Raw genomic sequence first — 14,955 nt, 5'->3', positions numbered from 1 at the left:
TACCTAGTTAGTGCTGTGTACAATTGTGCTGGTGCAAGTGGACCAGTGTATTCACTCACTCTTGACTGACTCCCTGGTGATGAGAGGTGGCAGTGGAGTAGGCCCACACAATCTCCATACTCAAGTAGTAGTACAAGTAATTGTCAAAGAAAATGCTTACTGAAAGTCAAAGTATCATTTGAAATTATGAAATAAAATGACAGTAGGCCTAAGTAAATAGTATACTTTTGTAAAGTATGGGGAATGTGTCACATTATCACATTATCTCCAGTGTACAGAGATACAATATTTAGAATAATGTTAATAATTGTGTCTTAATACCAACAATTTCATCTCCCCTTACAATAACAGCAGTTTCTTTAGTAGCTTATGCTTCTCTGCAACTCTGTTGATTACAGTGACTGTGTCCCAAGGCCACAAGTACTTCCTTTTTCAACGTTAATTTGTTTGGTTTATCATCGTCGTTGTCGTCATAGCTCCACAGATGTATGTCTCTGGGCCATGGCATCTGACTCACAAGAAACATATTAATAAGGGGGAGGGGTGGGGACTTGTAAGAGAAGTGATTGGGCTATCCCAGTGTCAGCATATAGAAAGAAGCAATGCCGTCCCTGGTTCATGGGCCGGTCAATGGGCAAATTATTATTCTTCTTAAGTTTTTATTTTACACCGGCCCAAAAGGTGCCTCAGCAAGCCGGGCATTTGCCCAGTATGACAAATGACCAGTCCAGGCCTATTTGACTTTACAGTTGGCCTTTGGGTTTTACTCCTTACTCCACTTTCTAGGAGTCAAAGAGTTTGGATATGTCTCTGTCATTAACACAAATTGTGATTAGGTGAGAGAAAGTCTCTAAATGGACATGTGCAAATGTACTTTGTTAGCAGATAAACAGGCCTTTGAGATGTACAGGTCACATGACCGAAAAGCTTTTGACGTTTCAAACATTCAGAAATTCATCTACAATAGTGTGAGATGAAAATCAGAATCAGAATTTAGTTTTATTCGCCATGTAGGTTTACACAAAAAGTATAAAAGTACAGTAAAACAATTTAACCCTTGTGCTGCCTTCGGGTCACATGACCCAAAGGTTCATAACGAACCATCGTTGTGTTTACCCAATTTTACCCAATACAAAAACAAATAAAAATTATTATTTTAACCTTTGCAATGTGGGGGGTCTGAGACAGCCCAACGGTTAAAAGACAATGCTTCACTTTGTTTTTGTATAAGGTAAAGTTGTCGCAATACGACGGTGGGTCACAATGACTGATGGGTCAGAATGACCCGAAGATAACACAAGGGCTAAAATGTAAACAATAAAATATAAATAAAATATATATAAAAATAAGAATACGAATCAAATCAACGAATATGAATATGAATGGGCAATAGTGCAAATAAGGTGGCTTGTGCGTAGTGCAACAGGTGTCAGATGGACTAAAAATAGATAATAGTTAAATGTCAGTGGGAGTCCTTGGCCTTGTTGAAGAGGCCAGTAGCGGATGGAAAGAAACTGTTATTGTGGCGTGAGGTTTTGGTCCTGATGGACTGCAGCCTTCTGCTGGAGGGGAATAGCTGGAACAGAGAGTGTCCAGGGTGGGAGGGGTCGGCCACAATCTTCCTCGCTTGCCTCAGGGTCCTCGAGGTGTGCAGGTCCTCGAGGGTAGGCAGATTGCAGCCAATCACCTTCTCAGCAGCGCGGATGATACGCTGCAGTCTGCTCTTGTTTTTGGCAGTGGCAGCATGGATGGACAGATGGACTCAATGATGGCTGTGAAGAAGTGCACCATCATTGTCTTTGGCAGGTTGAATTTCTTCAGCTGCCGTAAGAAGTAGAGGGGGGTCAGATGGCTGAGGGGTTAGGGAGTCGGGCTATTAATCAGAAGGTTGTTGGTTTGATTCCCAGCCGTGCAAAAATGATGTTGTGTCCTTGGGCAAGGCACTTCACCCTACTTGCCTTGGGGAGAATGTCCCTGTACTTACTGTAAGTCGCTCTGGATAAGAGTGTCTGCTAAATGACTAAATGTAATGTAAACGTAAGTACATCCTCTGTTGTGCTTTCTTGGTGAGGGAGCTGATGTTCAGTTCCTACTTGAGGTCCTGGGAGAGGATAGTGTCAGGAAGCGGAAGGACTCCACAGTGTTGACTGGGGAGTCGCACAGGGTGATGGGGGTGAGTGGGGCTGTATTCTTCCTGAAGTCCAAAACCATCTCCACTGTCTTAAGAGCATTGAGCTCTAAGTTGTTCTGGCTGCACCAGGTCACCAGGTTGTCAGCTTCCCACCTGTAATCAGACTCGTCCCCGTCAGAGATGATCCCAATGAGGGTGGTGTTGTCCGCAAACTTCAAGAGTTTGACGGATGGATGACTGGAGGTGCAGCTGTTGATGTACATGGAGAAGAGCAGATGGGAAAGGACGCAGCCCTGAGGAGATCCGGTGCTGATGGACCGGGAGTCAGAGACGTGTGTTCCCAGCTTAACGCACTGCTTCCTGTCAGACAGGAAGTCTGTGATCCACCTGCCGGTGGAGTCAGGCACGTTCAGCTGGAAGAGCTTGTCCGGAAGCAGAGCGGGGATGATGGTGTTGAAGGCAGAGACAAAGTCCACAAACAGGATCCTGGCGTAGAATGCTGGGGAGTCCAGGTGATGTAGGGTGAAGTGGAGGGCCATGTTAACTGCGTCGTCCACACCGGTGAACACCGGAGACAGCTGGTCAGGCAGTGCTTGAGGGTAGCTGGAGACACGCAGTCCGTCCCAGCTGCATTGCGGGGGTTCTGCCTCTTGAAAAGTCTGTTAACTTCTCTCTCCTGAATGGAGAGTCATCACTGTTTTGGGGGGGAGGCCTCATGGGAGGTGCAGTTCAGGACAGTCCAATTGTCTTTCAAATCTGCAGTGGAACTCGTTTAGGTCATTGGCCAGACGAGAGTCGTTAACGGTGTGTGAGACTCTGGGCTCGTAGTTGGTGATCTGCCGAAGCCCTCTCCAGACCGAAGCAGAGTCGTTAGCAGAGAATTTGTGTTTTAGTCTCTGAGTACAGCCATACAAAATGAAAAAACTAAAGGCTGTGCAACATGTATGCATAGTCAGTGAACACTCTGAAATGGATTTGAGGATTATAAGTCACGACCAAAAAGCTATTGAAGTTTGAAATATTGAAAAATTCACTGAAAATAGTGTGAGGTGACAATGAAAAAACTAAAGGCTGTGCAACATGTATGCATAGTTAGTGAACACCCTGAAATTGAAGCCTTGTCAGGCAGGGAAAAAAGGTCTGAATATGTAGCCGGCAGTAATTGGACAGAAACAGAAGGAAAATAGCTTTAGGCCGAATCCCAATACTCTGTCTTACCCTTACCCCTAGCCCTTAGTTTACCCCTAGCCCTTATGTCTCGAAACTGAGGGTTAAGGGCTACATAGCCCTATGAAATGAGACGCCACTTGATTACGGTTACGTATATCGATGTCTCCAAAGCAAGCACTGATATCAAACGAAATTTTTTGAAATTCGCTGCTAATGGAGTTTAATTAAAACTGTAGACATGCATAGAGTCCATTCAAGACTCATCAGAGAAATGCGGGACTGTTGTGCAAATCAGCAATGTAACGTTAGCGCAGCAAACTAGAGATTTTTTTAAACGTTTCAATTAAGAACATGGTTGCAAATACATATGTACAGGACTTTGCGGACGGCCCGCACATTCTCACGTCAAGTTATTTTTTATACATCAAACCGTGTGCGTGAAAACCAGCATACGCAAGGTTTTCGTGCGTACGCAACGTTTATATACATGAGACCCCAGGTCTGGTATCAACCATTTGAGGCTCATCCAGAAAGATAGCGACATTGTATGTGGCGTCATATAATGCAAAGTTGGGGGTTCTTGTGCTAATGTGGTCAGCAGTACCGTGTCTTACTGAGGTGATCAGATTATGAAGGTTATGAAACCTTTTTGAAGGTTTGACTCTGTGAAACAGTTGGATTTTACATTTAACAGACATTTGTGACACGTTCTGGTGAAAAGGTAGCCTGGCTCTGCCCTCCTACGTACTTCCGCTCAATTTTGATTTTGCGTCTGTACTAGGTCTGGGATTTCGGTGTATTAGTTAGTTTTTGGAAACAACATTTTTGTAGGTCCAATCAGCGAACAGAGGGAGTGGCTGAGAACGATGACGTTGATGTCGTTCGCTAGTTTGAGTTGTAGTTCAGTAATGGCGGCGGAGTCACTGCCGAATATCCAAAAATTAAAGCCGGAGCAAGAACAATCTTTAAGTTTTGTTGGTGGCCATGATGTTGTGGCCCTCCTCCCCACGGGGTTCGGGAAAAGTTCGATTTTCCAGCTACGGCAGCTAGCTCCGTTACAGTAGTGGTGAAGGAGTTGGCTAAGGCGAATGCTAGCGATTGGTTATGGCAGATTAGAGTGGCTCTGGTCAGATCCAATAGTTTTAAACTTCATCAGAGTACCCGCCTTCAAGGAAGTTAACGCTTGTCAATGGAGCATGTTAGGGCCAGGCTAGTAAAAAGGGTCCGTTGTTGGCAAAGGTAATTTCTCAGTTTTTTACAAATTGTGAAAGTGCAAATTGTGAGTGTTCAAATGATGTCACACATTGAAATCTGAAAATAGTTGAAGAAGATACGCGTATCTAAATGTTGGTAAACCTGGAATGCAATAGCAGAGAAATCCCCCTTGAAAGATTCTAGACCTTTTCACGCCTTCAGACAGGTTGTGATTGTTTTTGTGTTAATCATTAAGCACCAAGCGCCGTTCATTTCACCGCGGTGAAGAGAAAGAAAATATAAAAATACCCTTGATAAAATCCCAGGATCCTATTTTCTTGACTTATCTTAGATATGGGTGTCTTATCACCAAGTTTTTTTCAAAATCACACGATGAAATGCTAGTTTAAGGCCGAATCCCAATACTCTGTCTTACCCCTAACCCCTAGCCCTTAGTTTTGTGCGTTCCCGTGAGAGTAATTGGTGTCCCAATACTCTTTTTGAGCTAGGGGTAGGGCTAAGACGAAGGGGTATACACCCCTTAAAACCAAGTAAGGTTGGGAGCTTACTTGAAACCTAGGGGTATGTGAATACTGTGCTACCTGCAACAATGGCGGACAGATCATCCAGAGTCCCATAAATGTAATATTTTCGGCTTAAATGCTTGATAAAAAATTATGACAGTCTTGTTTTGTGCTACAATGTCACTATCTTTCTGGATGAGCCTCAAATGGTTGATACCAGACCTGGGGTCTCATGTATATAAACGTTGCGAACGCACGAAAAGCTTGCGTACGCTGGTTCACGCACACAGTGTGATGTATAAAAATTAACTTGACGTGAGAATGTGCGGGCCATCACGGAAAATTTGGGGCAGACGTGAGAATGTGCGGACCGTCCGCAAAGTCTTGTCTGGCTCTGTAACGTGGCGAATTCTAACTGAAGTGACGAAACTCACCAAACATTACAAAATAAAGTTTCCTCTACAGTTACTGTCATACGTCTATGACGTTGACTATTCAAAAAACATAAAAATAAAAGTTTGATAATTTATGTGGATGGTCACATCAAAATGCCTAAATGGGAAATGCTATGTATATAGGCTACTGTTTAATCCGCCACCACAACTTCTGTTAAACTTGAGGGTGTCAAACGAACGACAAAATCACTCAGGAAATGCATGTCTCGCTAACCCTATAGATGCCATGCTGTTACGATGCGCCACCACTCGTTTCTTAATTTCGAGTTTTACATCGGACTATTTCTTCTTAATTTCTGCCATGGTCCGGTTCTCCCCCACAGCATCTACGGCCCTATAATAATACTTTTATTTGTAATGCACTTTATATTTAGCTAAATCTCAAAGTGCTACAGGTTAAAAACAAGAAAGGGCGCAAAAAATGACAGTTTTCCACTCCGCCGACTTTCTTTTGTTGCTAATACCTGATGACAGGCCGCCAAACAGGACACATTTTCTTGCCTCCACCTCTGTTGTTAGAACCTCGATCTCACAGTCTGTGAAATTGTTCTTTTTTGCGTGTTTAGACATTTTAATTCAGACAAAGAAATGACCTCAGGAGCGCATTTATAGTCCATCTGCATATTCATTTATGGGAGGAGGCAAGGCGGGGTCAGTGGCTCGTTCACGTGCGGTCAATCTCACATTGATTGTGATTTATAAAGGAAAGGTGCGCAGGACCTGGCGTACAACCGTTTTTCTGCATGTGAATATTTCTGTGCGTAGGTACTTTTCAAGTTTTGTCCGTACGCCATTTTCTGATATGAAAGCTGCGCAATCTTTTATACATGAGGCCCCTGGTGTCTCCTTCTCCCCATGGGAGAGACAAGGGCCAGCCAAGTGACCCACCTTCCTCAGCCTTTTCTTACTCCAGAGAAACTCTGGATCAAACAAAGAGATAAATCAAAATTGACCTTTTAATGGACGTACCAACATTTCTCAAGGACGTCACTGTTTGTGGACACTAGAAGGATTATAGGAATTTGTGTGACACTGAATGCTTTCACTTTGATACTGTATTGATTTAATTTGATGTTTTAATGTAACTTCTGTTCATGTTATGATAAATCAGTCAACCTTGGTATCCAATGTATTGTTATCTACTACAACAGTATCAATGTTGTGTAAATAGATTTTGAAGTATATGCAAGGTACAAACCTTTAAAGGATTTAATAATTTTTTATTAGTGGTGGGCCGTTATCGGCGTTAACGCGCTGCGACTCTTATCGGCGATAAAAAAAATATCGCCGTTAATCTATTCTCAAAGTTGGGTTCGGAGCTGGGTCTATACTACGCAAGCTATGATGACTTTCACCTTGATATTTTAGCGCGGATGTATACTTAGCCGAATTGCACTGTAGGGGGCGAGAACGAGTCTTCGAACCTGTGTGTATGCCTTGTGTTTGAAATTATCACATCAAACGTGACGTGCTAACATGGATGCAGCTATGAAGCCGCCTGGTTTGCTTCAGGGAAAATGTATTTTTAAGAAGCTTCCCAATGGAAACCTTGACAAGACTAAGGTTGTTTGCACTTTGTGCTATGCGGAATTATTTTACTGTAGGAGTTCTTCCAGTCTCAAATACCACCTAAACGCAGAGCATCCCTTAGCTAATGCGGAAGATGCCGGGCCAAGCACTGATGTAGCGCAGGGGAAGAGTCGTTGTCAAACTACGATGTTTGAGTGCAACCGAGGCAAGCCCGTCAGCACAGCTCTCAGCCAAGCTAACTAATAAACAGTTAATAAACACAAGTACATCTTATTGAACATAATTTATTTTCATCACCAATTATCATAGTAGAACAGCTTTTCTCAATCAGTTTGTGATGCATTTTGGAAACAGGAGATGAGCTCCTGGTCTAATGCGCCACCTGGCTTGAGAAACCCGTTCTCAAAGACTTACTTTTAGTCATTATTTGGGTAGCACACATATTCTGAATGCCTTTGGTGGAATTCAAATGAGCCATTTTAATCTAGATTAATCTAGATTAATGCCAAGATTACAGTGAGATTAATCTAGATTAAAAAAATTAATCTATGCCCACCGCTAATTTTTATATTGCATTCAAGTTCACATTTAACTGTGAACCACCTTGGACAACACCCCAACCAAGGAACTGACCAATGGAACTGTTTTACCTGATTGAAGACACTCCCCTTTATGTAGATTATAAATACCAACAACAAATAATCTCTCGCTGAGTACATTTGTACCGCCAGTCCAGAAAACGGATAGGCATTCAAAAAGAATCTCATCAAGCTCCTGAGATTCAACATTAGTGATTGCAACACTTTCTGGACAATTCTGCAGAACTAACCAAATGCAATTCTAATTGCGACAAACTCATTCTCACTGTGGATTTAAAGGAATTCTTTCACCAAATAACTTTTTGATAGGATTACACAGATTTGTCTGCTAAATAACTAAATGTAAAATATACTGGCTTTAAACTCGGCTTTCTACCCACAACTTCAACACACCGGCGAACGTAAATGCGACAAGCTATATTTCTTACTTGTAACATTGGCATGAAGTAAGTGATATTGTGTGTGTTTTGACTAGACTACACATAAAACAAACTACCATTAGTTTACCACTAGACATTCCCGTTATTAGACAAAGGCCTTGATTCTTTCTCCTCCCCTTCCCTCTCTTTCCATTTGACTCATTGTATGTTTTGTTTTGATGTTAGCCCATCAAACTCTTACTAAAACCAATAACAAATAGCCCATATCCAGTACTATTCATTAAATGTAATGTAAATGTGTTTTAAATCGCGTATTCTGATCCCTCACATTATTTGATCCACATTCATTCCTTCAGAAGATTATTACTTATTAAACCTAAGTTTTCTTGATATCCTAACTCAGTATCAGGGTGGTGCCCCCACTAACTAAATAACTGATTATAGATCAAGTATATTTATTAATAAACAAGCAAACACCACAACACAACTATAAATGTATAAAAGAGAGAGCCTTATAAATTCCAATCAATTTGAGAATTATTTTTAACTTAGAAGTAAAAGATTATGGACATGGATTAGTTAGACCTGTACCCAACCCCTGGGGATCTAGACCAAGTACCCAAATATAAAAATGATATTATCGTTGTGATACAATCCAACCACTTCAACTAGGTTTTTTTCAGTGTAGTTTACTCAATCAGTGAAATGTCTCAAGTGATCTTTGGTGTGTTGTAGTTAATACTAGGGGGCAGATGGCTAAGTGGTAAGGGAATTGGGCTACCAATCAGAAGGTTTCCAGTTCGATTCCCGGCCGTGCCAAATGATGTTGTGTCTCTGGGCAAGGCACTTTACCCTACTTGCCTCAGGGGAATGTCCCTGTACTTACTATAAGTCGCTCTGGATAAGAGCGTCTGCTAAATGTAAATGTAATACAACAGCCCTAAAACATCTTGAGGAAAACATAGTGGGCCTGATGAAGACCTTCATCTTCTGTGACTATTATGCTTTAGATAATTGATTGCCATCTTCAACTGTTCAGCCAAATCTGGCTGAACATATTCCTTAACAGACCAACCAAACCTTAACTACATTGGATACTAACAGTATCCAATGAAGTTGGACAGACATTCAAGCTGTAACATAACATGTAACCTGATAACATTTCACAAAATGTTAAACAAATGTACTGTGTTAAATGTATTTAAGTAAGCCTGTTATATATTTTCTTCAGATTGAGGATACAGATTGAGTCATTGACTAGGATGGACCTGTTGCTCCACCCGATGATGAGTAACAGATTAATGTATATTAATCTAACCCATATTGAGACCTAACTGAGGGACAAGGTGACCTGTTCCAGACCAGTAAAGTATTTATCTAGATTTTTTTTAAATCATCCAATCCTCTTGCATTTCCAGAAAGAATTGGTGATCTTCCTCAAATCCCTTAAAATGTATGCATGACAAAAAAGCCCTTAACCCATTAATGAGTAGCGTCACAAATATGTTATTGTTTAAATGTGGGTCCCACTGTGTAACATCACAAATATGTGTTTCGAACATTCCAATAGAATATTTTCCGATAGACAAAGACTTTGCCATAAACGCTTTAGTATAGTTTCAAAATGTACTAATTAGAAGGCTAGCAAGTAACACTAGCATGGTAGTAGCATTGCTACAAGATTAACGCTAGGTAACTTAGCCTGGCAGCTATCTAAGATAGATAGCTACCATTTCGAAACAAAATAACTTACACTGTGGGGACCGTCGGAAATATTTGGAACTCACTAATCTAAAGGTTCAACTGTGTAACCTTGTACAAAATTATTTAGGTGTTAATGTTTATTTGTAAATCTTTGATTATTTATCTTTTTGTATTATGTTTGTTTATTTATTGTTGTTGCTGCTATTTAGTTTTGATTGACTGTATTATGTTTTATGTTTACTGAGGCTTCTTTGTATTTTCACTGTGTCTGCTACTTCCTTATGCCTCCCTACGTTGAGCGAGCCTCATGTTTCTAGAAGCCTGTATGTCCCACCCACTACATATTTCTAGAAAGCTTAGCTCATTGGCTATCTAGCTACCTAGGTGTCATGAACATGAAAAGTCATAATTGGCCAGTGCAGAGGTCTAAACAATGTGTGCACTGAAGTGTCTTGTACAAGACACTAGTTCAGTTTTTCAACAGATCCTGACATCTCTGCTCCTAGATTGTAACCTAGACCTAATATGACCATGCATGGCTTGTTCGAAACGGGAAACCCAGAGGTTTCCAAAAGTGCCAAACTTGATTGGATTGAACGTGGTTGTCAGCAGGAAAGGTTAAACTTTTTTTGTTTTTCATATCATGTAATTCTCAAAAATCCCACCAGAGGGACGTGCACTGAGAAGCAATAGGTTGTTGCCATTATGTTTGGTGTGTCACCAGAGGCCTGTTCCATGACACGCCATGATTGACATGAACGATACGTACGTTGAGGTCCTTTATTATAGACCTTTACTTAATTGATAAATGTAAAAACATCCACCTACTAAACACATCTAAGTACATGTTTTACATTGTTTTTTAAATATAGACTATTAACCAATAAATGTTTTATGTTTATGTAGCATCAGCCTAAACGTGCAAAATTACAGACTACCATACAATTAAAACATATGTAGGCTAAGTTTATGTCTTATCACTCATCATTGAATAATATTATTTATGTCGATAAACTATAAACTAAATATTTTGGACTGATAGTGGTTAAGGAAGTACAATATGGCATCACAGAAACTCTGTGGTAAATTATAATTTCAGTCAAATGGCTGAGCGGTTAGGGAATCGGGCTATTAATCAGAAGGTTGGTTCGAAATCCCGGCCGTGCCAAATGACGTTGTGTCCTTGGGCAAGGCACTTCACCCTACTTGCCTCGGGGGAATGTCCCTGTACTTACTGTAAGTCACTCTGGATAAGAGCATCTGCTAAAATGACTAAATGTAAATAATTTTCCCATCAGTTCAGTGTTACAGGAATGTCTGCTGTAATATGTTGTTTACACTTATGTAGCCAATCTGAACCCTTAGGCCAATTTGGGCACTTTTAGATATGTTATGGAGATATCTGGCAAAATCTTGAGGGGACACTTTGATGACCTCTTACATTATCTTCTGTAACTTGTCATTTCACTTATCATGTCATTTTAGGCAGAAATTCTAAATTGGGCCCTGAGAAGCAAGAGGTTGGCACATGGTGTCATGGTGTCTGAGTGTGTGGTGTGACACAATCATTTTAGCATGTGTGGGTGTAATCTATGCTTACACCATAATCTCTGTGTGGATGTGGGTGGGGCCTATGCTTACACAATGCCCTGTTTGAAGTATCCTCGGAAAGTGTCACTCTCGTAGCCTTGCATCTCACGATGTTGTACAGCCACTCCCCCCAGATGGTCATCCATCAGGGTGGTGTAGATGGCTGCCGCCCCCTGCTCATCTTGAGAGGTGGACTTCCCCAACCAAAAGTGGATGTCATAGGTGAAAGAGCTGTGTACCTGAGTAGTCTACAGGATGATGCAGACATAATTGTTTTAGGCAATGGCCATTTTGATTCACAATTTGGGAAAGTATAGTTGTAAACAGTTGATGGTTTAAATATTTTTAGGATATGGACGGTAGCAATTAAATAGCAATGCTTGAAATGAATTTCCTTTTCAGGTTTTATGTATTTATAGTGGGGAGACACAGAGGATAAGGAGAAATACTTACATATAGGATGATATAGCTGTCTCCTTCAAAAAATTGCCCATATGCTTTTGAAGGGAAGGGAACCACCTCCATGTCCTAACCAACAGGTAAATACATAAGAATCATATGTGGTACACAAAGAACAGCAACACTCAACCAATACAAACAGTAATAAATGCAAGCTCAAAAAATACAAAATATTTTATATTGTATCTTTTTAATAGAAAGAGATCGAATATAACAATGTTTAGAGAAATACCATCTTTCTTTCAGATTTTGTTAACATTCATTATGCTCATGCAAAACCAAATCAATCACTTACTTCTATTCTCCATATCTGCAACCCAGGTGTGGTTTTATTGAGGACTTTCTTAACGGGAGTTTTGACTTGGATCTGTGGCATGTTGCCTGGTAAAATTGGAAATTACCTAACAGGTAAAGAGAAATACATCCATGACTTAATAATGTTTTTAATAATTGCATATATTAGGCAGCGTCTTGTCCATAATATTTCTCCATGTTGATTATATTTTTCAACAGCTGTACAAGATGGCATCAAATCCATTGGGTATTGTATGGCTCTTTAAAAAAAATACTTTTTCCAGAAATTCCATAAAGGGATCATGTAGAGTACTATACATTATTCATTAAAAGGACTTTCATTCATTAAACCTACATTAAAATGTTTACATTTCCTAAACTAGCTTCATAACCTGCTGTGAAAGGTAGGACCTTTTCTCTTTGTGCTTACACCACAAGTGATGGGTTGAGTCCTGACAGAAACAGCATACTTTTATCTCCCAAAATAACAAGCGAAACCATTTCTGCCTGTGAAACAGGAACTAGGCTTAAAACCACGTAGACCACAACCAATCTTAAACAGTGCATTCTGTAATGCAGAACTAAGGAGGAGCTTCCCTTTTCGAAATTATTATTAAAGACGGTCCAACAGTCCATGTTGTTTCTCAACATGAAGCTTATCCAGTGTAACATCAACATTTATGACATTTCCAAAGGAAAAAATATGCATACTGTACTCAACACACCCTCAGCAAAATGCAAGGTTTGACATGTTTATGCTTGTTGAGCACAGTTGAAGAGATAACCAATTCATACTGTGACTGCTGTCATCAAGCATTTTGCTTGGACTGGCATTGGAAACAATATGTTTACTTAAATGAAACTATCTGCAAATAATGCACTGCTGTTCTATCGAGCACAAGAGGTGTTGTTGCAACAGCATACTGATATCTTAATGATTGCTGATAAACTGTGCTAAGTTAAAAATGTATTATCTGTGGGCTGTGAAGACATTGGGCCTCATTCTCGAACATGTTCTGAAGTGTCTTCTGAAATGTTTCTTACGGCCTTGGAAAAACAACGTAAGAAAAAGACATCCGCCAAATTCATGAACTCTTGAAAATGTGTTCCTACGCAGCAGAAGTTTTCTGAGCTGTGCTCCCCCGAAAGAGTTTACTTAAGTTGAAAGCGCGTCCTCGTGCTCCTTCATTTGCATACATATACGCCCCGACAGCTCCTTATAAGGGCACGCAACAGCAGTGACGTGTGCAGTCAGAATCGACACAATTAGGAAAGCAACAGAAACGCACGTTATGTCCAAGCGAAAAGCAATTGTGCCATATTGTATGCCTAGGGTGCACACTCTTCCCTTTAAATAGGTCGAGTGATCAGTGATAATTGGATGGCCTGGTTGAATTTATATGATGTTCAAGTCCAAGTGCAATTTAAAGGTTTTATTTGTCACATACAACATCATACCAGTAAGAAGAGCAGTGGAATTGTTCTCCACTGGATCTAACAGTGTGCACACTAAGCAAGGTAAATTATTAATCCGAGGATGTCTGTAGAGTTGATGTGAACGCAATCACCAACGATTTCTCACAAATTCATTAACACTTCTAACACAGTTTTCTTAAATGCGATTCCCCTTGTGGTTTTTTAAGGAATCGCATTTGAGACAACTCTGGCCGATTTACGACTGGTATTTCGAGTTCGGAAAGTCTTCTGAAGTTCAGAACAAATCCCAGATGAGAAAACTTTCATGAATGCCAAATGTTTCCCTAAATCCAATTCAGAAGAAATTCCTTCTTAAATTCTTCTTAACTGCGTTCGAGAATGAGGCCCATTATTCTCTCTTTGCTTTGCTTTTCTTGACGCACATTTGCCAGCTGCTTCCATAAGTTACCAGGCCAAACATCAGCCATTGTTGAAATAATTTACATTGTGTTTGTCAATCAACCAAATGCCCTGTCCTGAGTAAAATAAAAAGCTGTTCAAAACCACAGAGAAAATTCTGCTTAATGCTTTTCTAATTGGGTATTGAGTATGTAAATGGGTATTTGCACTTTACTACAAAACATTTAACAAAAGACAATAATATAGATTTTGAATAATATAATATTTGCTGAAGACTGTAATATTACCATTAAGCAATTAGCAATTTACAAGAATGTATCTGCTGTGTGAGATAAACTAAACTAACCAAACTATCTCTCTTTTCAGTTTCCTTGATTCATTGTGCCAAGAACATTATATGCAACATTTCATGCAGCTTCTACATTTAGTATTCAATTTTTTGAGGAATGAGGAGATGTCTGTCTGTCTATTTGGAATATTGTGTTTACTTAGAGCTTAGGCTGGTTTTGCATTGTTACAATGGGGCCTTTAGTTTGTTTATCATAAACCAATAACAGTGACTTAATTTCCTCCCTTTTACTTCTGTTTAGAGATCTTATGAGAGAAAATTACAACACATAGTCATCAACACACTCAGTGTTTCTGTTAAATGAAACTGAGATAAAAGTTGGTGAGGGTAAACTCCAAGTGGCTGGTGGACTGAGAACCCTCCCAATGCATTGGCTAACAATATGACTCAACCAATCAATGGCCTCAGGCCAGTTCAAAGAGTGTTACCTTGGGTTGAGATAGAATTAAATCTTTTTTGTGTTATGAGTGTTGATAGAATCTCAGACTGACAATAGTTAGTATATAACATTTTTATCATTAACTATAGCACAATAGAATGCCAGATACTAAGCACATGAAACAAAAGGAAGCACAGAATTTGTGAAGCTTAGCACAATCTATATTTTCCAGGCACTGCATCTGGAGCCACATCCTAGTTCCCTAAATGAATGTGTATCTTGTTTCTGTGGCCTCTTCTGTACAATAATCATATGGACAGTTTACCTTCGAATACTTTGTTTATGACAAAGTGCATTTAAA

At 40.0% G+C, this 14,955-nt stretch overlaps 1 protein-coding gene across 4 annotated transcripts in view; it reads right to left on the bottom strand.

Moving 5' to 3' along the window:
- vil1 (villin 1) overlaps positions 1-14,955 on the bottom strand; it is a 120,637-nt gene that overhangs the window by 88,252 nt on the left and 17,430 nt on the right. For all 4 annotated transcript variants that reach the window (XM_062457382.1, XM_062457378.1, XM_062457380.1 and 1 more), the window contains 3 exons: positions 12,032-12,137; positions 11,731-11,805; positions 11,329-11,525 (listed from right to left, as the gene is read on the bottom strand). In XM_062457382.1, the coding sequence (XP_062313366.1) occupies positions 11,329-11,525; positions 11,731-11,805; positions 12,032-12,112 (353 nt within the window). In that variant the 5' untranslated portion in view covers positions 12,113-12,137. The remainder of the gene's footprint in view (positions 1-11,328; positions 11,526-11,730; positions 11,806-12,031; positions 12,138-14,955) is intronic.

This window comes from Osmerus eperlanus, chromosome 3 (assembly GCF_963692335.1).
Source record: "Osmerus eperlanus chromosome 3, fOsmEpe2.1, whole genome shotgun sequence".
Lineage (NCBI taxonomy): Eukaryota > Metazoa > Chordata > Actinopteri > Osmeriformes > Osmeridae > Osmerus > Osmerus eperlanus.
This window is presented reverse-complemented; position numbering and strand designations above follow the sequence as displayed.